Raw genomic sequence first — 26782 nt, 5'->3', positions numbered from 1 at the left:
TAACTTCAAAAAAAACTTTAAAAACACTTAACTTCAAAATAAAATCTTAAAAAAACACAAAAGAGAACTTTAAAAAGAAAACCTTAAAAAAGTATGTAATTTATTCTAATTGTTGTTATTGCCATTTACGAGCTGCGTTCGCTTCCCGCGTTTGCGCGTCTTACTTGTATATAAATAATTTAAATTCAAAGTGTGTTCTGTGTACACAACAAATCAACAAATAATAAGAACCACAAAAGAGAGTTAAATAACTAGATCCAGCCTTCTACATAAGGCAATATGTACAGTATGTTGGGATTGGGGTGGAAGGTATCCGTTCTAGAACAGGTTCTGTTCTAGATTCTTGGAACCTTGGTGCTTTCACAGAACCGGCGTCCATCTTTTGGTTCCAGTTTCGAATCAACTTTTAGGGTTCTGAATCAATTCATTTTCGGTGGAAACACACTGAACTGTTTCAATATTAGGCTGGAAAAAAGATCCGAACTGTTTTAACTCCAGTGGAAAAGGGGCCATAGAGGTATGCAGGTCAAAAGATGACTCCTCATGTTGACCGGCTCCTTGTCGGTTCTCAGTGGAGAGGGGCCAGGTGTGTTCCGTAAAGCTTGGCCGCTCGCGACTCAAAGGCACCAACCATCTTCTTAATCACGTCATCAAAGAACATGGTCGCCAGCTGAGAGTGCAAAGGGGACTTGAACTCAAACAACACCTACAGAGAACGGAGGGTAGACATGTGTCAGTGTCATCTTCACTGCTCCAAGGTTATGCATAATTGTTAGATCTTGTGTGCAGGTAGTAGGTATACAGTACGTAAGACTAAACCCTTTTTTTGTTCGGCTTCCTTAATGGTTATTAAATCCAATCCCACCAAATAACGAGGTAAGACGTCATGTGTCCGACAGTGGGCGCCCCTTTTTTTCCTACTATACAATCCCAATTTGATGCTGAACTGTTGTGAGTTGGAGGACATACAGTGTATTTATTTGCACTTACATAAAACTCCACCTTGCAGGAATTTGGTTGGTCCTTAGCTCCAGGGCCAAACCTCCATATTGTCTCAAGATGGTTGAAGAGGGATCCATCAGTACTCACAGCCTGTTTTAAAACAAATGTCCACTCATCATTGCTTGGCTGACAGACAAAGGACCCATCCTGGTCTAGACTGCTTCTTTGTGTGTAAAAAAGTGAGACGCACACACGATTGAACCAGAAACAAGACTGGTTTTCTTATCTCTTGTCTCAGTACAGAACAGACTTCCTTGTTATTTCCCATAATAACCAGACTCTTAAAGGCATCCCAACCATTATCTGCAAACCCCATATAACACAGTGTCCATATTATTAGAACATAACACTCTCACTCCTCTGGAGGAATACGATCGATTCATTCACTACAGCTAAATTACTACTGAGCCAAACAATGACAATAATCGAATGGTGCCGGTTCACTATCCATACTTAAAAAGAAGTAGAAAATACAAACTATGATTGTTACACAAAGACAAACTCCTGCATGCAGTTGAAAAGTTTATTAAGCGAACAGCAACATTTTGGTCTATTTGACCTTCATCAGGCTATCTAATGAAGGTTGTGTGCATCTTGAAGACAGTGTGCAGGAGTTTTTTCCTTTTTCAGTGCATCAGGCACTTGGTTGTCCTTCTTCTACGCACCTGTCACCTATAGGTGTGCAAAAGGCGCCTAGCTTTAATTTGTTTTACACCAAGACACTTTAAAATCCCAAACCACTAGAAAGCTAATTTATAGCATCAGTCTAGTCATTCCCCCCTTCCTTCATCATGACGACAATATGGACTTACCCTGACTTGATAGTTAGGTACAGTTGTGACGTCAGAGATGTAGCGCTCAACAACGGGTGAAAAGCCTATTTCCAGTCTTGCTCGCACTTTCCCGTTGTGTCCCTTCACGATTTGAGACTTCCTGCACCAGGGAACAAAGTGCTGGTATTGGTCCACATTAGCCACCACGTTGTACATCTGCTCTGGAGTATACCTGAACATACAGGAGGAAACAGACTTTAGCCACCCCATTGTACTATACATATGCACTGGAGTAATTCCATGGAATTACCCTGGTGGAGACAGTCGGTGACGAGACAGCAAAAATGAAACCAACAAGGGAAAGACAACGTCTGATTGTTGACTACAATGGAAGGAGAGGATGGGGTGAAAAGAGATGTGGTGGACCTGGGCACTTTGCAAGCACTGAAAATCTGACATTGTAGTGTGACTAGTGTCGACGAAAAATCCATGGGGTTTAGCTCACACTGGCTACACAAACACTAGCATCACTGATCTGGGGGGCATGGATATTCTGTGAAAATATGTGTTGAGAGCTTGTAGGTCAGTTATTTTCTGCTATGAGATTTGGGGTAGAGGGGAAAAAGGAGCGGGCCCAGTACAGACCCTGGAAGTCCTGTCAATTAAGTATTAAGTGGGTTAAATTCCCTGGTATTGAAGTATTTTAAGTGGATCTAAGGGTTTGGTGGTTAATCCCTGATAAGGAGTTGGGAGTGTTTTACAAATCTCAATCTGTATGAGGTGAGATCCAGTGAGCGAACTAGCAATCAAAAAGTAACAGTAGCCTACTTGACCTAAATATCAAGGTACAAGGTTGTACTTTATTGTTACATCTTGTGTACATAAGAGTAAAACGTATTTTTGTTTGGCTTCCTTCAGGCAATGCAGCAGCATAGATAATAATTACAAACAATATATAATAATAAAGCTGTTTATGTAAACAACTTCACAGCAGATTAGGTAGGAACAGTTCAAGTATATTGGTGCAAAGGTTAAAAGGACAGGAGAGTTAACTTGTGAGGGATGGGGGTAGCGTGATTTATATGGGGGTAACAGGGGTTGGTGTTTCCCTTGACACCTCCCTGCATATGCCGGCAATGTATGTTAATTCTGTTATTCTGGTATTGTAATGTAAACACACTTCAGTGTTCTGTAAACTGCCATTGTTTCCGCAGGAGGTGTGAAGATGTAAGGGAGCCCTTGTTTTCGTCTGTATAAGACAGCTGATCCCAACAGATGATTCAACACAAAAGGTGGGTAATTATGAAAAACAGACCCCCCCCCCCCTCAGGCTGGTCAGTTGAGTCAGCTGGCCAACGCCTGCAGGCCTGGGGCTATCTTTAGTTAGATCACATCAAACATTCTGTGCAATAGTGTTAAAATATAACGACACTATTAAAGTCTTATTAAATATAATACACATTAGCATTGTCATATTTCCCATCACAAATGAGATGACATTTTTATAACAAATCACATGTAAAAGTGTACTGGTCAAGTATAAATTGGCCAAACGTTTTCTTTGTGATGACAGCAACTGGACCCTGATGCCTCTGACCGGGTGACATTTGCATCTAAGCTACCGTGGGAAAGGGATTTTGAATGTTCTATATCAGATAGTGATTGCGTTAAAATCCACAGGAATGAGAAGGAAATGTCAAGAGAACTGCGCACGACGAGGCTGATTCCATTTAAAATCATAAATGGAATATACCGGACACCGTCAAGACTTTTCAGAGTGGGCCTGTCTGAAGGGCCTGGATGTTGGGGAGGTGTCAGGGACAGGGATAGTACATTGGTGCATATTATTAGTAATTGTTGGAACTTACCGTAGTGTCCTGCACTCAGAGAACTCCATTCTTCTGGCACGGATGGGAGAAACCAGGTTAAGGAAGCTGCGGTTTGGGATGGTGATGAAGGAGGAGGCAGGGGACGGGGGCACAGATGACATGGACACTTTGGATAGGGATAGCCGGGTAGACTGCCTTGCAGCACAGGCTGGACAGGAAGCCAGGTGTCTGGGAACAAGTTAATTATTATTATATTATTATTATTATATGGCATCATTATGAATGATATATTATATTATTAGTGTTAGTGTCTCATTTTCGGTGGCAATTACACAAAGAAATAAAAAATAAACCATATACTGCATATCCCCCTCCATATCCCTGCCATGATGTGCCATCTACATTTTTTTGACTTAATTAGTTCCGAAACTGCAGGCCCCCATAAAAAAGAAAAAATAAGAAGAAAAAGCATAGCACTGTATAGCCTATAGTGGCAAATCGAGTAGCAAAGTGAGTGGCAAGTGGGTTTAACGTAATTTAACATACCGGTAATTTAATGCAATCAGACAGGACTTGGTTGTATGGGCTGGCAAGGCCAGAAATTCGTTTTTTGCCACTCAGTAGGCGTCCCGCATAACTTCCAGATATATGATGATGATTCAGTCTATTGCAAATATTTGACCCCAATGTAAACAAGCCATTGTGCTTTTCTGGGTATTCAATCCTCTTTATAGCAGACCTTGTATTGAACTGTGCTTTCCTCGAACTGTGATTAGGCCTAGGCTACTAGTCTACAAACTGTTAATACAATTTGCAATCAATCAACCCAAACCAATCAATATATTGATTGATTGGTTCAGGTTGATTGATTGATTCCAAATAGTGCAACGTTACAATACTTTAACGTTATAACGTTGCACTATTTGGAATGATAACCCCCTTTCAGTTTAATATTTTCAGACAGTCTAGATAAATCACACAATGACTGTAGCCTATTATAAAAAAAATCTTACCTGGTAGGTCTAAAGTTTCCTCTGATAAGATTGGAGGAATGCATTTCAGTCATCTGCCCAAGCGCCCGCACGAATATGTTGGTCATACTCATTTCGATCGGAGAAGATTGAGAACCAACTAACCAAGAGAATATTTTTTTAATCTCAACGCGGTATTGGTAACACTGTCCCAGACTGTACTCTAGTAACTCTACTCTACTCTACACTGACTGTACTGTACTACTGCTACTGTAGCCTACTTGAGCCGGTTCATTTCGTTCTGAATGTTGATCTGTCGCGTTGCTCAACTAGTCAACTTGCCTACTAGCAGTGACGTAGGGGAAATGGGAGGCTACTCCGATTCAACGATGATTCCATCGACCAGGGAGGTAAACAAAACGTGAGTGCAGTGAGTGACTGTGTCATCATGGTTGATTTGGCTTGCCTTATGGCTACCGCTACCATATATGGTATGATGTGTGTCAGTGTGCATGTTCCTAAAGCAATACGGTTCTCAAACTTTTTAAGGACCCCCAAAAGACCCCGCAGACCCCCACCTGGAAATGTTTTGTAGCCTACCAGGGACCACCATGAAGAGAATACATTTGTGTTTAAAAAAGCAAATGTAATAGCTGTGGGCTTGTACATCTGCTATTTTTGAATAGCCAACATATACATGGTTAAGGTGGTTAAAATGATTGTGATTCCTATGTTAACAACTACTTTAGCTGGGGACCCCCTGTGAAGGGAACCTCCTGTGAACCCTCCCATTATAAGGATCCCTGAATGGGAGAACCACTAGCTGTCCCAGAGCCTACTGATGTGCATGTTCACATCATGTATACGTTAAATTATATTATTATTCTTATTATTATTATTATTATTATTATTATTATTATTATTATTTATTTATTTTACATTTTGGACAAAATGGCCATATTTACATCGAGGTGCCCACCTATCCTGTTATACCAGGTAGACCTGTTACTATGGCAACATCAGCCAGGTGTGTTTCAAATTAAGGGTGGGGTTTATTGGCAGACAGGTTTAAAAGGGCTGGGCTGCTTTCATTCAGGGGATCCCCTAGCTTGCTGTAAGGTTGGTGTATCTGAGGAGGACAAGAGTTTGAAGGCATGGCTTTTCCTAAATGTATCAGCATACTGGCTGCCTGGTGAATTAGTATGTAGAAATGCCCTTATTCCATGCTGCTGTGCTCCTCCTCCGGTACGCCAGCCAAGTGTATGGTATAGTATGTCTTGGTGGTTTATATGATGTTGACTTTTAATATGAGTATTTTAAAAGAATAACTATGTGTACAAAACGAAAAGAGAATAAAATGCCTTGTTTGAAATCCCAATATATCTTATTTCCATGCTCAACCTTGGTCACACGGACCTGTGCTTTCTATTGTTAAAGTGGACCTTCCCTCTAGAAAAAGGTGGTGTAGTTTAGTAGGCATTAAGTATATTTTATTATTCTCTCAAAAGTCCCCCCTGCTACATTTGGAAATATCAATGATACGTATCGTATCCGCTGTCCTAAAGCAACTGTCTGGTGAGCTGCATTAAAAAAAGAAAAAAAAAATACAAATTCTTCCTGCACAGTGCAGTGCATTAAGTCAGTCAGAATATATCTACAGGCCTATACAGATACATATCATGTACAGATGCCTATGGTAGGCCTATAGTTGTTAAACATTCACGGAAAGCCAACTTTCCGATGCTTTAGTTGGGTTTATGGAGCATAACCATAATGACTATATAAAATGCACTTCCAAACAAAACGTATTAATTTTCAGAACAATTCCATGCCCCTAAAAGCTAGCCTGGCTAATAACCGACTCAAATCACACTGTCTGTCAGGCAATTATCTTTTGCCAACGGCTGATTCGGTCTGGCTTATTAGCCAGGCTATACCTAAAAGCTGGAACAATACAGGAGTTATCTTTGGTCAACTGTCAACACACAATAAAATAGTTTTTTAGTTTAGGAAGTGTATAAAAAACACAAACTGTTGTTTGTGTTTTTTATTTTATTTCATATTCACCCGAAAGGGTGGAATACTGACCAAGAATAACTACTAGCCTTCAGATAGTTTAGTAATTACACAAGTATAGGCTATTAAGTTATTTTACTAAGTTGTTTTTTGTAAAGCCTAGTTTTTATTTGTATTTCAGTTAGCTGCCTAAAATGTCTAGCCTCAATTCTGGTTTAATTTCTTTCATTAGCTTTAGTTAACTTTACTATAGTAGGCTATAGGCTACTAATCACTTTAGTGCTGGGTCTAAATGAGGATCTTTAGACTAGATTTGATTTGATTTATTTAGAAAAGCAATCATAATACAACATTATAATCTGTCCCAGCCAGGGCTCTTGCATAAGATAGAAAACACAGGTTCAAGCATTATGTGACCTGTGAGAGACGTTTTCACACTCACGCACTCACTCACTCACTTTATTTTTTATTTATTTATTTACCTGAAACTGTTATAGAGGGATGTCACTGTATGTCATCAGTACTTCAAATGTCACATAACATATGTTTTCAGTTTTCTTACTCTTGGCTGATCTATGAAAGAAAGAGGCAGTGGTGGAAAAAGTACTCACATTTTGGAGTATCAGACAAGTATCAATACTGCAGTGTATAGAATAAAATAAGTCAACAAAACAAGTCAAAATCCTGAATTAAAATTGTGAGCTTGTACAGTAGATTCAAATGGCCAAAATGTATATAGGGCTGAAATGGTTAGTGTGTTTTGTAATAGTAATAATAATCCAAATTTACAAAATAATCTACTTTAAGTAAATGTACTTGAGCTTTAGTTACTTTCCACCACTGGTTCAAAGAGGACACACACTGTCAATGAACTGAAGGCTGGTGTGGACCGGCTGCTGGGAGGAAATAACCTTGATTGTTAAAGTAAACAAGTTCTACGTGAAACAGTCACTTTCATTAAGGAGAACCCCCCGAGACCTTTCATAAACACCCTGATAATTTGATCTATCAGTCACAACACAAATCATATCCAGAATAACAGATCATATCATATGCCCCTGAGCAAGAACAGGGTGAGAATGTGTGCGTGCGTGCCGTGCGTTCGCACTTCCCCTATTCTGGGTCAGAGGACCAGTTCCTCTGCTGGGTGGAGGTTGTGGAGAAATGTATTATACCAGAGTAAACTGACCTGAGAGGACTATTTATTTATTCCGTCTCCCAGCTAATATCCAATTTTTATTATTGTGTGTTTTCCATAACCTACAAAATGTCCATAATACAGTATATCTCATATGCCATTTCCCCAGGTCTCAAAATAAAAGTGTATTAATATGTGTATGGCACTGATGTACTGTACATTATGTCACATGAATTTTACTCAATCATCAATAATGTGAATTCACACGTCAAATTAAATCATATAATCATTTTTTACTTTTGAATAATTGTAAAATATTGCGGAAATGGCTGATCTACAGCTATTAGCTGATAGCTGATCTATCTATTTCAATATTACTAATTACTAATATAATATATTAGAAAATGTATGACATTGTTTTAACTTGGAAAAGATAATGGCAATTTTGGCAATTATGCAAAAGTAATTACGATAAAGTAATACGATTATGTAATAACTGTGACAGGCCTATAGTGATGTTGATTCTGATTCTGAATCAAAAAGGAGTGAATGATTCCATTCATTCCTTTTTTCTGTCTATCCTCTATCCCTTCCTTTTAGGTTCATGATGGGGGGTCTTCAGCATTTTAGATAATGTTGTCAGCACCACAAATGAGCTGTATATAGGGGAGTGCAGTAACTAGATATTTGCTCAACTAGAATGTAGTGTGTATCCTACTTATCTTTAAAAGTATGCTTTAAGAATTGTAGACAAAAATAATTTATTCTTAAAATGAACATTGCGGACATCGGGTGGGTAATTATAGATTCAGCTACATTTCAGCTCACCGAGGAAGATAATCAACTTTCAGCCAAAGTGGTTTCGAGCTAAGCTGTTTCGACGACTTAAACAGCCCAATAATCAGTGGAAGGTGAGGTGTTGTCCATGATACACACTGGGGGACAAATAAATGGCTGGGAAAGTGGAATGTTTAGATTCACGTGGCCTTGTGATAGTGAGAAGAATGAAAACACGAGACTGAGAGCTTCCCTCCCATTTCAGCGTTTTATCCTTTCACATACTGTATCAGAGCAGTCTGCAGGTCGTCTCCTTTTCAGTGCTCTTTCTCCGCAGCATATAGAATCAATTGGCAGGTGAGCCGGGCCCCATCATGGACCAGAAGGTGGTGCTGATCACAGGTTGTTCCTCAGGGATAGGCCTCAGTCTGGCTGTCAGGCTAGCTTCTGACCCAGACAAAGCATTCAAAGGTAAGCAGCGTTATCACAGCATCGCATGGCATTAGATGTAAGCTTAGCTAACACAATGCTGCTGAATGCTTGTAGGCCTACTTTATATTTTGCTTGTGTAAGTTAGTGTTGAATATAATCTTCTTGATTCTTTGTTCTATGAAACAAAAATTACATTTTCATTTTTTAGGTAAGTGTGATTTGAATTGGTAAATAAAATGTCTGTATAAAATGTTACTACTTTATGTCAATGTTTTGCTAAATTCCAGTAGAACACACGGCTTCTTAAGTCATGTTGCTAAACATTACTATCTGTATAGTCTACGCCACAATGAGGAACCTAGCCAAGAAGGAGCGACTTTTGGAGTGTGTGAAAGACTTGCACAGGGACACCTTGGACATTCTCCAAATGGATGTGACCAACCAAGAGTCCATTCTGGATGCCAGGGAGAAGATTGTGGAGAAGAAAGTGGACATCCTGGGTATTCACTGATAGCACTGACACACATATAAAAACCTCTTTCTATATTCCATCTCTCTGTGTTCTAAACTGTGTCTGTGTATTAATGTATCAGTAATAATGTGTGTGTGCGTGCATGTGTGTGTTTACAGTGTGCAATGCTGGTGTGGGGTTGGTGGGGCCACTAGAGATCCAGTCTTTGAACACAATGAGGCAGATTCTGGAGGTCAACCTTTTGGGAACCATTCAGACCATCCAGGCCTTCTTGTCAGGAATGAAGGCCCGCGGCCAGGGACACATTCTGGTCACAGGTAGCATGGGCGGACTTCACGGTTAGTCTCACAATCATAACATTTGAATTTGCGATTGTAATACAAATAATTCTGATTAAGGGACGATTCATAGGCTACTCCTATTTAGTGCCGGTTTGTCGGTTTGAGAATGGTCCCCGACCGGGTTTGAGAATGGTCCCAGATTCGTCTCTAAAATAGTTTTTTGGCATTGTACAAGGACTATAGCGCTGACAAAACAACCCCTTCAGCCAATCAGCGTAACCAAAATATCTGACATCATCTCCATTCTACCTATGTCATGTCAGCCATGTTTTCATTTTGGGCTTGGCCCTGTCTTATAGCTGCTTGCAGCTATATTTACAATTATTATTAATAATGGTGAATTTACATTGGGTTGCAGGTCTCCCCTTTAATGAGGTGTACTGTGCCAGTAAATTTGCAATAGAGGGAGCTTGTGAGAGTCTCGCTATCCTGCTACAGCATTTCAACATCCAGTGAGTCCAGACATAAGATGTGTAATAATGAATTGCTACTGTATAGGCCAGGGCATAGGCATAACAGTGGGTGTGTTTTATGGTTCCACTGAAAAATCGACCATTAATTTCCCCCCTAGCCTAAAGATTAAATAAATATATTTATATCAATTATTTTAAGCCTAAAATCAAGCCATTCATCCTGGTGAATCATGATCATAAAACCTTTGATTCTGTGGAATGAAGGATTTTATTCTAAAATAATTGATATAAATATTTTTCTAAATCTCTATGGGAAAAATGAATGGCTGATTTTTCAGTGGACCCAGAACACCACTCCCACTGCTATGCCCTATTGCATCTCTGTTAATGTGACTGAAACTAAAGCGCTGTATTGACTATGTTCCCAACCACGCAGAGTATTTTCAATTTCCAATACTTTTACTTCTACTCCACTACATTTCAGGTCCAAAATTTCTACTTCCACTCCACTACATTTATTTCAACACTTTAGTTACTATAGTTACTTTGTAGATTTTTATTAATATTACAAAACATACATTATCCACTTCAGCCCCATATACATTTCAGCCATTTGAAAATCGCAATGCATTGTGAGCTTGTAGATCGGCTATTTTCAAAAGATTTTGTACACATTTTGAACTAGTGAAATTGGACATTCTGCAATATGAGTACTTTTACTTTTAGTACTTTTAGTACATTTTGATGCCGATACTTTGTACTTGTACTTGAGTACATTTTGAATATGGGACTTCTACTCGGAGTACAGCTACATTGCAATATTTATACTTTTACTTGAGTAAAACATTTGAGCACTTTTCCCACCACTGCGCATGCAGCATGAGCCTGATCGAGTGCGGTCCGGTCAACACAGACTTCATGAACAACCTGCAGAAGGTGGAGCCAGGCGAGACGTCTCTCCAGCAGGTGGACGCCCAAACCCTCCGCCTCTATGAGAGATACCTGGAGCACTGTGCCACCGTGTTCCAGAACGCAGCGCAGGACACAGAGGACATCGTAAAGGTAGGCTGTGTGCAGCAAACACTCTTGAAATCATTGAGATGAGTTCTATCAGTGGTGGAAATAAGTAACTAAGTACATTTACTTAATTACTGTCCTTAAGTAGAATTTTGAGGTATTTGTACTTTACTCAAGTATTTCCAATTCCCAGTACTTACTTCTACTCCACTACATCGATTTCAGATGCAAATATTGTACTTTTACAAAGACCCAATATGCAAATATTGTACTTTTAAAAAGACCCAATCTACAAGCTCTATAATGCGTCCAGCCTACTTTATTACTTAATTAAAAATGTGAATACCTTTTCCACCACTGTACTGTATATCGAATCTGCCACATTATGTATTATAATTTTGTGCATTATTTTGTTTCCCATGTTTTTGTATGTAAGGTATTTCTGGAGGCCATCCAGTCTTCCAACCCTGCATTCAGATACTACACCAACAGTGGTTTGCTGCATGTCACCAACCTGAAGATTACAGCACCAGATGGCGCACGGTACATCAATGCAATGAGCAAACTAGCCTTTTCAGCCTACAGCGCAGAGAAACAATAAATGTCACGTACAATCTCTCACACTCTGTTTTCCCTCTGGGGCATATGATCTGTTACCGTATTCTAGATACAATTCTGTAAGATTTGTTTTGTGACTAATACATCAAATCATCAGGGTGTTGTTGCTATGAATTAACCTTTTAGATTATTTGAAAATTCTCTGTGCTGATTTTTTTCTCCTTAATTAAAGTGACTCTTTGTTGTAGAACTTTGCTTACGTTAACAATCAAGGTTGTTTACTCCCCACCAGGTCCAATCCAAATGGTGGCACACATTGACAGAACACTACATATATTATACAGACTCTACTGACCTCGGTGCACCTAGTATTTACCGTATACAGTAAACTAGAAAGGTGCAATTCTGAAATTGCAAGTGTGGTTGCCTCACTATTTGATGCTGTCTGATGATGATGATGATGTATGGACACACATGCAGTCACGGGGTGATATATATTCTGGTACCACTAGGCCTAATTAATATACCGGTATAGATCATAGGCCTATAACTATAGAGTGGAGATATGTGAATTATTTGGCCAGCGTATCTCCTTTTTTTTTTGTCAGACACCCCTCTCCCTCCCTCTCTCTGTTGTGTGCCTTAAAAAGAAAGGGGGGTTGATGATGGTAGCGTCTGTGCTGGACTGATATTAGCAACATGGGCAGCAATGCTGTGTTCATTCCACAATGTTTACTTGTAACTCCAGGCAAATACGCGGATATACGAGCATCCTACATGATCTAACACTTTAGTGATCTCCTTTGTTTGTTTGTTTTTTTCTTTTTATTACTTTTTTAGAGTGCTCTATATTTTGTTTGGATACCCATTCAGATTCAGGAAAAGGACTGAACTGCAAAACACTGCAAAACACACATTTAGAATTAGGTATTGCGTGTGGGTTGGGTTTCAGGGTATAGAACTAGAGTTTCCTGTTTGACATGATTGCACCACTCACTTCACACGGGTGTGATTTTTTAAACTAAGTGATCGTCGCTCGTACATCACAATCAGTCTACAACATGTTTTGATTATCATTCTTGGCCGCTAGATGGCGATAGAAGGCAGGGAATGTTCCTCACTGTGGTAATTTAATAAGTGAATATGGTGTATAAAAAGAGACAGAGAAACGAAAAGTACAACAGAACAGGACAAGACTATAAAAGCAAGGTGGAAAGATACAGAGAAACAAAAAGGACAACAGGACAAGACTAAAAGCAAGGTGGGAATAGTCTTTAAGATCAGAGCAGCATTTAGCTTGTAGAATATAATGGTGGATAAAATAGGCTGCTCCTTTTTTTTTACTTGAGTAAAAGTAAAATTACTGCATTGTATAAATTACTCAATACTTATTACTTGTAATTAAAAATGTATTATGTACTTATGTATTAAGTACAAAAGTATTGTTATCAAAATGTACTTAAAGCACCAAAGTTGTTCAAGTAGCTACTCATTATGCAGTGGAGTGGAGTAACTAAAAGTATTGTTTTCCTTTTTTTCATATTGGTGAGTACGTAAAACGTTCTTTAGATTTTCACTACAGAGGAGAGGCTGCATGTCTGCGAGCATGAGAGAGCTAGAAGCCATCGGTCCCATAGCCTTAATGCAAGGCAGAATTAAGCATTAGGGCTATGGCTATAGCATCCTTAAGAGTAAGACACTGGTACTTAAGCACCTTGGTCCAGACTGGTCAAATGTACATGCCACTTCCAAAATGGTCACTTCTCTACTGTCATCAACAACAACAATATCTGGTGTATTAGCTGTGCTAAAACACGTCTAAAAATAGACGTGTTTTAGACGTCTATTTTTAGACGTTTTTTATCCCATTTTTAGACGCACGTCTAATAGCCGGCTATTGCTCAGTGGGATGGTCAAAAATGATGAAAAACGAGGATTTAAAAAAATCTAAAAGCGATGGGCTATAACCCATCGTTTTATTTTTTCCGTACGGTATGGGTCAAAAATGATGAAAAACGAGGATTAAAAAAAAAAAAGTCATTCTTTTCAAATCCTCAAGAATGATGAAAAACGGTGTGCTACAGTATGCCGTACGATATGGGCTATTAGACGAGCGTCTAAAAATGGGATAAAAAACGTCTAAAAATAGACGTCTAAAACACGTAGAAAAATATAAAAATAGACGTGTTTTAGACGTCTATTTTTAGACATTTTTAGACGTCTATTTTTAGACGTTTTTTATCCCATTTTTAGACGCACGTCTAATAGCCGGCTATTGCTCAGTGGGATGGTCAAAAATGATGAAAAACGAGGATTCAAAAACAAATCAAAAAAATCTAAAAACGATGGGCTATAACCCATCGTTTTATTTTTTCAAATCCTCAAAAATGATGAAAAACGGTGTGCTATAGTATGCCGTACGGTATGGGCCATAGCCCATGGTCAAAAATGATGAAAAATGAGGATAATTTGTTTTTTCAAAAATTAAAAAAACGATGGGCTATAATCCATCGTTTTTTGTTTTTTTTTAATCCTCAAAAATGATGAAAAACGGCGTACTACAGTATGCCGTACGATATGGGCTATTAGACGAGCGTCTAAAAATGGGATAAAAAACGTCTAAAAATAGACGTCTAAAACACGTCTAAAAATAGACATGTTTTCGTCTATTTTTTCGTCTATTTTTAGACGTTTTTATCCCATTTTTAGACGCACGTCTAATAGCCGGCTATTGCTCATTGGGATGGTCAAAAATGATGAAAAACGAGGATTAAAAAAAAAATATATATATCTAAAAACGATGGGCTATAACCCATCGTTATATATATATTTTTTTCAAATCCTCAAAAATGATGAAAAACGGCGTGCTATAGTATGCCGTACGGTATGGGCTATAGCCCATGGTCAAAAATGAAAAACGAGGATTAAAAAGAAAATAAAAATAAAAAAAACGATGGGCTATAACCCATCGTTTTTTTGATTTTTTTTTTAATCCTAGTTTTTCATCATTTTGACCATCCCACTGAGCAATAGCCAGCTATTAGACGTGCGTCTAAAAATGGGATAAAAAACGTCTAAAAAACGTCAAAAAATAGACGTCTAAAACACGTATATTTTTAGACGTGTTTTAGACTCCATTTTTTGACGTTTTTTATCCCATTTTAGACGCTCGTCTAATAGCCCATACCGTACGGCATACTATAGCACGCCGTTTTTCCTCATTTTTGAGGATTTGAAGAAAAAAAAACGATGGGTTATAAATAGCCCATCGTTTTTTTTATTTTGTTTTAATCCTCGTTTTTCATCATTTTTGACCATCCCACTGAGCAATAGCCGGCTATTAGACGTGCGTCTAAAAATGGGATAAAAAACGTCTAAAAACCGTCAAAAAATAGACGTCTAAAACACATCTATTTTTAGACGTGTTTTAGTTCGTCTAATAGCTCGTCTAATAGACCATACCGTACAGCATACTATAGCACACCGTTTTTCATCATTTTTGAGGATTTGAAAAAAATGAAAAAAATGAAAAACGATGGGTTATAGCCCATCGTTTTTTAGATTTTTAGATTTTTTTTTTTTAATCCTCGTTTTTCATCATTTTTGACCATCCCGCTGAGCAATAGCCGGCTATTAGACGTGCGTCTAAAAATGGGATAAAAAACGTCTAAAAAAACGTCAATTTTTTTTTTGACGTTTTTAGACGCTCGTCTAATAGCCCATACCGTACACTGTATACGATGAATTGAACATGGTTGGCCCTATTGAACATGGTGTGCCACATGCCAGAATGTGAACCCGGACATTATAAGTACCCTGGCCTAAAGTTTTACGTTAGAAATGTTGAGCATGGGTTCCCAGCATTTAGAAACTGCTGGATGCTAACTTGCATATATTATAGGCTATGCAATGAGCACTTTTCATAATTAGCATAAGCTGGGGTACCATTAACAACCTATAAGGCAACATTTAAAAAAACATTTTGTGTCAAACTAAGGTTTTTTTCATGATACTGAATCAATTGCAAGCAATAGTTTTGCATGAAAAACACCCCTTAATTGGGCTAAATTCGGCCATAGCCACTTGCCCAAATGTGCTGACATCAGACCTCATCACATTTGCGATGACGTATATGGACGTTTTTAGCCAAAGGAGTATTTTTCGTGCAAAACTAATGAGCAACCCCTAGTTTGACACGTCACATCTGCCTTATATATATATATAGGTTGTTAACCAGAACACCATGCACGGGTCTTCTGCTGCTGTTCTGCAGCCTTTTCATGACAAGGTTGACAATCTTAACATCTTGAGATTCTTGACCGTCCACGTCTGTCTTTGTGAAGTTTGTGTTGGGCATGCGCAGTTGCAGAGGAGGCTCAGTGTGCTGTTGAAGGGAATGCTTGTGCTCAGTGTGCTGTGACTGGGATGAGGAGCAATGATGGCGTCCTCAGCCGTTCGTAGTTCCACACGTTGGATAACAGTCGCTGTGTTCTCCGGACAGCACCGCGCTGCTCGCGGCGGGCTTATCCGCGCCGCTCACGGGGGATCGCGGACTGTTTGCTCCGTGGGAGGCCTCCAGAAAGGATGGCAGGGACAGGGAGGCAGCGTGTGCCGCAGGGGGACAGCGAACGGCGTGACATTGAGAGGAGTGTCGGGTAAGTGCCGTGCCGTGTGAGCAGGAGCAGCATTCGGCCTGAATGTTGTGGAGTGTGGACCGTCTGGGATAGATTCACGGAGCCGCTTGCAGATCCGGTCTAGAGCGGATACGGAGACGGTCCGTGTAGCGTGCATTTATGTGTGCGTTAAAATGTCCGGATCCGGTAGGCGGGCTCTAGGCCAGATCTGAACACCGAGCAGTACATAGAAACCAGGCCGGCTGTGACACTAGGTTAGCACAGAGCACTCCGTACGACGGTGTCGCTCGCCAAAGCTAGGCTAGGCTAGAATGCTAGTTGTAACTTGTAAGTTCACGTTTCTCCATATAAACATGTCACAGTCACAAGGATTCCTATGTTGACTTACTGGACACCAGTTTACCTGTGTTAGATTGAACTCAGTGGCATATATTCCTACCTGCCTAATGTGCCTATTCAGGTTGAAATGTGGCGTGCAGTGCAGCTTGACAGCCACTGACTGACCTACCGTGCATGTATGGTGTGTTTTATGCAACGTTTGGTATGCGACAGTGCTTGCTTTTATAGATTGTAATTGTTTGTTTACTAATGTCACATGTTGACATGACAATGTTTAACTATTTAGGGTTTGGAAGAAACGCTCTGTTTAGATAGAACCTTCCATCAGATTCCGTTAATGTCAGCTGGCTCAGTGTTTTGAAAGGCTAGCAAGAACAAGGTAGCTGACAACGCTTGATGTTATGTCATCTGTGGCGGTGATTCTCAGTTTGGTCTGAGGACCCCCAGGGGTCATTGAGGTTACCCAGAAAATGTTAGCTGTAGGCCTATAAAATTAGCTATACATAGGCCCCTATGTATTTTTCAATTGGTCATGACTGATCTAGAGTAGACCATGGAGCAAGACAGAGATTGCAATTATGGTTAACATGTTATGTTTTAAGCTTATTTGGAATTTCTTACTAAACTCACCATTCCTTTAGTTCCAGGGTTTACATCGCCTCATGTGCTCTCCACACAGTCCTTCCACACAAGTGTGTCTTCCAACAACAAGAAGGATTTTTACCAGATTTTGGGGGTTCCTCAAACATCCACCCAGAAGGAGATCAAGAAAGCATACTATCAGGTCTGCTTCTTCCTGTTCGATCACTACACTGATTACTGGAGCCAGACCGAATGTATTGTTGTGGCCGATGATTTAGCCATTAGCATACTAGACCTGAAGAGTTGGAAAGACCACTGTTATTGAAAAAACACACTAGCAATGATTCCTGATCATGGAATATAGAGATGTTTAACATTTAATTTTAACAAAACGTATCATGGCACTTACACAACATCTTTAAAAACTATACAATGAACAAGCAAACAATTATTTTATGTATCCATGCAATTAAGCCCAATTCAAACATTTTCAAAAATAGCCGCCATACAGGCTCACAATGCATCGCATTGCAGCATATAGACTTGTAGATCTGTTACTTTTGAAAGATTCTGATAAGCACGCCAGGTTGAAAGAGATTAAAACACATTGGCTGTATAATTGCCTATACCGATTGTAGTAGAAAAAAAGTTTGAGCATAGATGACAGTATACTCTCATTTGTTGTCCTTCATCAGATGGCCAAGAAGTATCATCCTGACACAAACAAAGATGACCCTCAGGCTAAGGAGAAATTTGCTCAGCTGGCTGAAGCTTATGAGGTTTGGACACAGTCTTACTACAAAGCTTCCACCTAATTTCCCTTCTACTCAGTGCTAACATGGAGGATTTTACCGTGTACTGCTTTCACATGCTATAGAGGGTATGCGTGTGACATCATCGTACCTGGAAATTATGCGGGAATGCCCACTGAGTGGCAAAAACCTACTTTCTGGCCATTCATCCAAACAGAAAAGTCTGATTGCGTTAAACAATGTTAAACTCAACAACATTGCAGCTGTACAAAAAGTGAATTGCAAAGTTTTTGTTTAATAAAAATCCACCATAGAAACGTTATGAGCTACTTTCTGTCAAGAAATGCCCTGCATTTGATTGTTTTCAAGTGCTTATTTTCAATAACACAACATTTTGCTGCCTCCTGCATTATGTGACATTTAGAAACAAGATGCAGGACGGTTGAGTGATTTCCAACGAGCGCTTCCAAACTCCAACACTCCAATGCTGCTCAATGTTTTGCCACTCAGTCTAGATGAGGGGGGCGTGTCCTGATGGGAAAATCATGCATGTGCATACTCTCTATTGCTATAGACGAATCCAGGAACGGGTCTCATGGTCGCAGCTTACGTATTTCCTGTAGGCGGACTCAGCGTAGCTGCGGGGTTTAAACCCTCACCAGGCGCACCTCTTCTACTATAGTGAACAGCAGAGTGACTGATGTTAAGTCTGCCTCAAACGTTACTCTTTTACCTGCTTTTTACTAACATTACAAAGTTGCCCAGAACATCGGGATGAACCTGTGTAGTTTATGGCTGCTCCAACAGTAGTGGCAACATAAATAAAATCCACTGCGGTGGCTGAGACCAGAGCCATAGAGTAATGGTTGAGACAAAGCAGTGAAAGATACATAACGTCAGTCTTACCCAACACCCAATCTTTCTGTATTACACAAGGCTGCTGTACTTTATATACCTCATACTTTAAATGCTTAGTATGAGGTATAAAATACATCAGCCTTGTGTTCATAAAACAGAAAGATTGGGTAAGACTGACGTTATGTATCTTTCAGGACCTTTCACTGCTTCATCTCAACCATTACTCTATGGCTCTGCTCTCAGCCACCGCGGTGGATATTTTGACATTCCGTTTATTTTTATTTTTATGTTGCCACTACTGTTGGAGCAGCCATAAACTACACAGGTTCATCCCGATGTTCTGGGCATGTTTGTAATGTTAAGTGTTAGTAAAAAGCAGGTAAAAGAGTAACGTTTGAGGCAGACTAACATCAGTCAGTCTGCCGTTCACTATAGTAGAAGAGGTGCGCCTGGTGAGGGTTTAAACCCCGCAGCTACGTTGAGTCCCACTACAGGAAATACGTAAGCTGCAACCATGAGACCCGTTCCTGGATTCGTCTATATGCTCATTGCTAACTGCTCTCAGCCTCTCACCACACTATAGAGCGTCGCAGTCCCTCCCAACAACGAGTGGCCCAGGAAATGGTTCTCCATTCATTTTCACCCTTCCAAAAGTATTTATTTAAAGACTGTTACGCCGCGGACAAAGCCAACTCGGATCATGACAAATCATGACAATGAACACAATGTTTTGGGCCGATCAAATAATTTATAAGAAGAAAAACAAAACAAATAGTGTTGTCTCCTGCCTTTATTTTCTTCTTTATAATGATTTTATCGACCCAAAACATTGTGTTCATTGTCATGATTTGTCACGATCCGAGTTGGCTTTGTCCGCGGCATAACCGTCTTTAAATAAATACTTTTGGAATCGCCTATGGTGAAAATGAATGGAGAAGCATTTCCTGGGCCACTCGTTGTTCTGAAAGGGGGAGGGACTGCGACGCTCTATTGGATAGTCTGAGTAAAACTGTGCAGTGGTAAAACATCACACCAGTCTGAAGTGAGGGGCGCTGTTATCATCGTACATCATCATGACGAAAATTCTCCATTCATTTTCAATGGGAATTTAAGTGAAACATACCTTAGTTACGTCACCAATAATAGTGGTCCCTTATTGGCCAAGTGTTTGCACAGACAGCCGATTTGCTCAGACACATATGACGTAAATTCTCCATTCGTTGTCAATTGGCATTTAATGTTTGTGTTCAGACAGAATCTACTACACTATAGCTGTTTATAGGAGGGGCCCTCAAGAAATATTTCCAAATGTATTAGTTATCATGGCATTTACATATTCAATCGTTGTGGATCATTTAGTATTTACGATCCTCATTATTGTTAGATGACACGTTTTAGGATTTAGCATTTACAGATGCAAGAGTAAGAATATCTGACAGCTGTAGTTAGTGTGGGGCGATATAGACAAAATCCAATCACTTGTTTTTCTATCTTTCATTATTAAACAAAATAGCCAATCTAAAAGAAACAAAACGATGTGAGGTGTAACTGATACCATATCATATCCCTTCAGGTGTTGAGTGACGAGGTGAAGAGGAAGCAGTACGATACATATGGCTCAGCAGGCTTTGATGCCGGCCAGGCAGGAAGAGGTGGAGGCCAGCAGTACTGGAGCGGACAGACCACAAACGTGGACCCAGAGGAGCTTTTCCGCAAGATATTTGGCGAGTTTTCTGGAGCCCGGGGCTTCGGAGACTTCGGTGCCATATTTGATCAGCCACAAGAGGTCAGTGGTGCAGAATATTGCTGTGGAATCCTAATCTGGTTGGGGTTCATAACAGAGTGTAAATATTACAGGCAAATTATACAAATGTTATTGGATCCAAAATGGCATCTGAATTAAGTGTTTGTTTTGTTGCAGTACATCATGGAGCTGACATTCACTCAGGCGGCAAAGGGAGTGAACAAAGAGATGTCTGTCAATTTGGACGACACCTGTCAACGTTGTGACGGCAAGGGCCACGAGCCCGGGACCAAGGTCCAGCACTGCCACTACTGCAATGGTTCTGGCATGGTACGTGAGTCCTGTTATATAACCACTTTTTAGAGCCCAACAGATACCATATGTTTTTGTCCGATGTCAATCTTGATTATTATTCTACAATCTCTAAATGCTACACAGTCTGTAATTACGCCTCCTGAAATCTGATAACAGGAAGTTGTCATTTCCATTCTCAGTTTTTAAAATATCTTTCAAGTATAGTATATATTTTTAATTGTCATTTCTGCTAAGCAACAAGCTTAGTAAATACTATGGTTTGATTCATTGAATTTATATTGGGACAAATTTCTCCAGAATTAGAGGGTCAGCTGCTTTACTCCCGAACAATTTTCAGCATTTCCATTTCACAGACTGATGGAAGTGCAAAATATTTGATTCATTTATTAAAGTTTCTATAAATGGCTGATCTACAAGCTTTACAACTCATTTTTATGAGACTCATTGTGAGCTTGTAGATCAGCTATTTTGGAAATATGTTGAAACACATCGGTTGCATAATTGCTAGGGATGCACGATATCGATAACTTCATGCTTCTAAAGATTGATACTAATAACCGATTGATATAAATATATAGACACATAAAAAAGACATAGCTTTGACCTAAGCAAATACAATTATAATACAATCATACCTACACTGGGTGCTTTGTTAGCAGATACAATCAGCAAATGAAACAAATAATCATTTAGCACAAGTCAGAACTGCAAGCATATGAAATTATAAATAAAGAATATATATTGTACAATATATTATCGGAGCTATTAATTGTGTTATCAGGCTGATAATTATGAGTTAACTAATAATTCCTGATATCGGGCCGATAATTATTGTGCATCCCTAATAATTGCTGTTACCAATGTCCAAAAAGTCAAACGATGGCCAATATATGCGCCAAACCTTTTTTGCTAAGCTACCCAAAGGCGCAGCATGTTCTGTGTGCAGCTTTGCTAAAAAAAAGACTGCACGTGTCTTGTATAGGAGACCGTGAATACAGGGCCCTTTGTGATGCGCTCGACCTGTCGGCGGTGTGGTGGAAAAGGCACAGTAATCTCCCACCCTTGCAACTCCTGCCGCGGGAGCGGACAGACCAAACAGAGGAAGACGGTGGTTGTCCCCGTGCCTGCAGGTAAGAGCTACCCACCTACTGTTGGTTTTCACTCCGAATTCTTGCGCTAATTACCTAATGGGGAAAAAAAGGTTAGCTAAGTAATGACTATTGTGTACATCAATGTACATGGTCCCTAGCAGTGATTGTTGTTTTTTCTTATTTTTTTATTCCTTGTTTCTTTTTTTTAGGGGTGGAGGAAGGCCAGACGGTCAGGATGCCTGTCGGCAAGAAAGAAGTGTTCATCACGTTCCGGGTAAGAGCCTAACACAAATCATAGGAACCTCCACATACTGTGAGACATTGAGCTGTCTCACTTCTGCACTTGGATTGGTGCAATTTTCAGTTCTGAATTCTGATGCTTCCAATCCATAAATCGGGGGGAGGGAGTACAAGTTTTCCTTTGTGCTGTCACCGACCGAGTGCCTTGTTTACGTTGGCTTTGTGCCGACTCGAGCACTGCCCGACGATGCGTTCATGGACCGCTACAAAGGGTGGCAAGTTAACCCAAGATATCTACAGCACGTATAGCGCAGGCCTACCGTCATTCCATAGCAATATCTTTTGTTAGAATGGTGTTCCATAGATCGCTCCAGTTGCTTCAAGTCTGAAGTCTTTCTCGCTAGAGTCTCCACAATGGTTATTGCCTTGCCTTTCCAACAATATTGCTATTTCTAGAAATGTCACTGGCTACAAATTATATTCTGATTAGTAATACATGACGGTATACATTAAAATATACTATAGGAACCATACAGATGTGGTAACTTTAAAATACTATAATCATAATGGAGAATGTTGATTTGCTGAAGAAATCTAAGAAATAAAATCAACTGTAAATCAAGCATTATAGCTTGTGCTGTGTGTTGACTCCGTGGCTGTCAGGCACACAATGTGATGCTGACAAGGGAGGGTTCCTGTCATTTTCACGAAATTCTCTTGATTGTGTGCCCATCTCTGAAATGTACACAGATTTGTGACTGGCTGTGTGGTATGATGTGTTTTGGTGCCCAGGTTCAGAAGAGTCCGGTGTTCAGGAGGGACGGTGCAGATGTCCACTCTGACCTGCTCATTTCTGTGGCCCAAGCCATTCTGGGAGGCACAGCAAGATCACAGGGCCTCTATGAAACACTCAACTTATCGGTAAGAACAGACACAAACACACATTAAAATACACTATTTATGATTGTGAATTTGTTTAACTTCATCTTCATTTCTTGGATCAGAGATGAAAAAAACCCCAGCACTGATGGGAATTGGGCATGTCATTCTAGGTGAAACATAAAAAAATGTTCTAAAATAGCGAGCGCCCATACACGGACGAACCCCTTTTGGTTTTTTAACCCAAGGCTTCTGGACGGGAACCCCTTTTGGGGTTCTTGTTGCTATGTACTTGTACAGTATATAGCACTAGCGCAGCATAACATTTTTGGAATTAAATATTTGAAGTTTTTCTGAAGTTACTTAGGTCAGGATTTAGAAGGTGTTTTTAGAATGAACCTCAGTCCAAAATGGGGGTTTAAGTTGAACTGGACAGTAATATAGGATCGGTGTTGGTCCCAGATCCCTGCAGGTATCCAGACAGACCAGAGAATCCGTCTCTCTGGGAAGGGAATCGCACGTGTCAGTGGCTACGGCTTCGGAGACCACTACGTCCATGTCAAAATCAAAGTGCCCAAGTAAGACACCACACACACACACATACAAATTTAGAAATTATAAGATTTCACTTCAGAGACGCTGGTTTGCAGCAAGACTTTGTGTAGATGCTCTTCTTTGTGTCACTCCTCTTCACTTCCTGCTGTGCAGGACCCTGACAGACAGACAGAGAGCTCTACTGATGAGCTACGCAGAGGACGAGGCGGACGTGGAGGGGACGGTCACCGGCATCACCACCACCACCACAGGTAGGACGTCTCCGTTTAAGCTGCAGACATGCAATAAACACATTATTTGCCTTTTTTGTTTTGTCAGTTTCCTGCTATAGCGGTTTGCCTCTCACCAGGTAGGGGCTTAATTGCAGAGTTGATGTCACGTTAACGTATCGGTATGCAGACATACAGCATATGCAGACAAACTGTAGTGCAGTGGTTCCCCAACACTGGGTCCCGACCCATGGACAAATTGTTATGGTCCCTTTATTATCTTGTGTTTAATTATTATTTCAAAGAAATTTCGAAAAACAAAAATGATTTTCATGAATTGATTAAAGAAAAATCTAATAAATTCCTTAAATTAGAAAACAAATGTTTAAGAGCTGAACATAGCTGATCTACAAGCCCACAACGTGGCACACGAAGCGACAGGTTGTGAGCTTGTAGATCTGATATTTTCACTAGTTTGGCTCCCAGGCAAACATCTAATCTCTCTTTCGTCTATAAAAAGTTTGGGAACCACTGCTGTAGTGTACATGATCTGCCTCCTTGACGCAGTGCTGCTTTATGTCCAGGTGGGGGCAGCAGTGCTAAGCGGTCTGAAGCAGGGCAGAGCAGGCAGGAGGTGGAAGAAGGGAAGCAGGGAGGCTTCTTCTCCAAGTTAAAGAAATTGTTTAGCAACTCTTGACAGCCACAAACTAGGTAGGATTAGTGTTGATTTATTCTGAATGTCTCCCTCTTGTGCACAGTGAGTTTACCCTGTGGTACACTTAATGTGAAGTCTTATGCTGGTATTTCATTTAATGAATGGTTTGTGGCTGGTCTCATTTGTAAATATATATGGGAGGCAAGGCATGCACACTTGAATTCCTCTGTAGTGTTTTAGCCATGTATTTATTTCACACTTCTCCCGTGACCAGCAGGTTGTTGCTGTCGGGTGGAAACCATTCCAACTTCCAATGGATCCAATATAGTTATGTTTAGTCACAAGCTCTAGTTAATACTTTTCATCTGTTTAACACTTCACAGACATACTATAATCACTTTCACGACCACTTAAAGTATTAAAAAGAGCATTGTGCAACACATACTGTAATGTTCAATTGTTTGTCTTTTTACTTTCTGTATGTCCTTGTCTATTTCTGTTCATGAAAAATGAATAAAATTTAAGTTGAAAAAAAGAGCATTGTGAGCTTGTACATTGTACACAGCTATTTTTCCTGCTTCTGTAAAAAGTTGAAATATTGAAATACGAGGTTTCCGCCCGACGGCAACAATGTTATCCAGCTGTCGTGCATTGTCCTGACTGCAGCACGTCGGGACAATGTCCAGTTCTACAGGCATTCATCTCTTTTGTTTCTCCCTCAACCATACAGGTAAAAGGTCGACTGGGAGCTGAGCTGCCACTGCCAAGCGGGACAGAAGCATAGTGGAGATCAGCAGCTACAAGGCTATGGTCATACAAGGAGATGCAGCAGTGTGTTAAGGGGTGTTGGCTGAGACCTAAAAGGTCTCTGGACTGATCAACACACATTTACATACTGTACCTGTCCCAGTGAACCCTTCTTCACTAGCAGTGGATAATGGACTGAACGCTTCTTGCCCTGTGTTCTACTGGCCAAGTGAATCCACACACAAGGCATTGTCCTGCCCCATAGGTTCTTCTCTTGTCAAAGCCAAATTGGCAACAACAAAGTCCATTTAATTTATAAACGACGTGTGTTGTGTTGTCCTGCGGATATAAATTGCCAGAATGTGTACATCGTTCGCTGTGATAACACCATGTAGACAGAAATAAATTGTGATCGAAAAAGGCTTCAGACAGAATTAAATACTTAATCTTGGCTGAAACGGTGTTCCTCAGCATCGTTGTTGATTTGTTTTATCATGTTCATTTTTGACCGGTATGTTTTAGGCATGTAACGATATGAATCTATTTAATAAAATAAAAAATCAGCCAAAAATTCCATCATATTCATGTGCTTTTGGAGAGAAATGAGACTGAGTCACTTTCAGTAATGGAGCAATGTAGATGGGAGCTGTGTGTGTCTTTGACTGTGCCCAGGTGATGATGGTGGTTGATGCTCATTAATACATCAAGGAAGGCAATTATGTTTCTGCACTGTCAAAAGTAATGCTACTTCTTTTGCAATGTAGTTAAATAAAACAATGTGAAAAAAGCTTGAGGGGGGAGATAAATTATATAAAATATCGTGAAATCGTATCATGAGTTGAGTGAATTGTTACATGCCTAGTATGTTTTTATCCCTACTTACAAGCCTCTGTACTTGGGTTTACCTTTGAATTCTAGTGGCCGAGTGTATGGAACACCTGATCCTAATAACTGGTGTCAGAATTCAAAGGTCAACCCAATCTTTCCCTTTCGGAGAAGACATGGACCCCTGTTTTTCCCCTTTAAACCCCATGTCATTGTCAGAGAATTAACTCGGCTACATAGTTAACCCATTCATAGTTATGTAAATAGACAGCTGTTAATTATGCAGACAATCAATGTGTCACATGGATATATCACTGTATGTACTGTACATCTATAATAAAATGTATGGTCTGGGGGAAAGACTAGTGTCTTGTATAAATGACTTAAGGGAGCACTTCTCTTACAACTGACAAAGACAAACTGTTAATGGTCCACTATATTTAGAATGTTGGTAAAATAATGTTTTACTGATTCTTATCCTTTGGCCCTCATGAATAGAAATAATATATTTATACCCTTGATGCAAATGTTTCTGTTTTCTAAAGCGTCTGGAAATTGGTCCAAATTAACACATTAGATAAAACTTTGATAAAATGCTTGAGAGAGACTGCTAAACAT

The 26782-nt window shown here is 39.9% G+C and overlaps 3 protein-coding genes across 5 annotated transcripts; 2 read left to right on the top strand and 1 right to left on the bottom strand.

Annotated features, from left to right (window-relative positions):
- Positions 1-203: 203 nt before the first annotated feature.
- On the bottom strand, positions 204-4795 carry LOC310869132 (coenzyme Q-binding protein COQ10 homolog, mitochondrial). The gene is made up of 5 exons (XM_083779731.1): positions 4618-4795; positions 3644-3832; positions 1815-2007; positions 991-1092; positions 204-706 (listed from the first exon to the last, which is right to left on the bottom strand). Exons 1-5 carry the CDS (start codon positions 4707-4709, stop codon positions 569-571), a joined length of 714 nt encoding a protein of 237 aa, XP_083635857.1. The 5' UTR covers positions 4710-4795; the 3' UTR covers positions 204-568.
- A 3697-nt stretch (positions 4796-8492) lies between these two features.
- hsd17b1 (hydroxysteroid (17-beta) dehydrogenase 1) lies at positions 8493-11833 on the top strand. 2 transcript variants are annotated; one of them, XM_083779464.1, is made up of 7 exons: positions 8493-8640; positions 8844-8977; positions 9277-9438; positions 9569-9748; positions 10110-10203; positions 11043-11226; positions 11618-11833. In XM_083779464.1, the coding sequence occupies exons 2-7, from the start codon at positions 8881-8883 to the stop codon at positions 11780-11782; spliced, it is 882 nt and encodes a 293-aa protein (XP_083635590.1). In that variant the 5' UTR covers positions 8493-8640; positions 8844-8880; the 3' UTR covers positions 11783-11833. The 2 variants fall into 2 exon arrangements, with proteins under 2 accessions (XP_083635590.1, XP_083635589.1); XM_083779463.1 differs by having other exon boundaries at positions 8493-8977.
- Positions 11834-16096: 4263 nt separating this feature from the next.
- Positions 16097-26526, top strand: dnaja3a (DnaJ heat shock protein family (Hsp40) member A3a). Of its 2 annotated transcripts, XM_083780860.1 has the most exons (12): positions 16097-16394; positions 17354-17496; positions 17990-18073; positions 20478-20690; positions 20826-20978; positions 21946-22093; positions 22264-22328; positions 23087-23215; positions 23636-23751; positions 23882-23979; positions 24522-24648; positions 25323-26526. In XM_083780860.1, exons 1-11 carry the CDS (start codon positions 16175-16177, stop codon positions 24632-24634), a joined length of 1482 nt encoding a protein of 493 aa, XP_083636986.1. In that variant the 5' UTR covers positions 16097-16174; the 3' UTR covers positions 24635-24648; positions 25323-26526. The 2 variants fall into 2 exon arrangements, with proteins under 2 accessions (XP_083636986.1, XP_083636987.1); XM_083780861.1 differs by lacking the exon at positions 24522-24648.
- The last annotated feature ends 256 nt before the right edge of the window (positions 26527-26782 follow it).

Source organism: Protomyctophum parallelum (genome assembly GCF_964188405.1).
Source record: "Protomyctophum parallelum genome assembly, chromosome: 13".
NCBI classification, from domain to species: Eukaryota; Metazoa; Chordata; class Actinopteri; order Myctophiformes; family Myctophidae; genus Protomyctophum; species Protomyctophum parallelum.
This window is presented reverse-complemented; position numbering and strand designations above follow the sequence as displayed.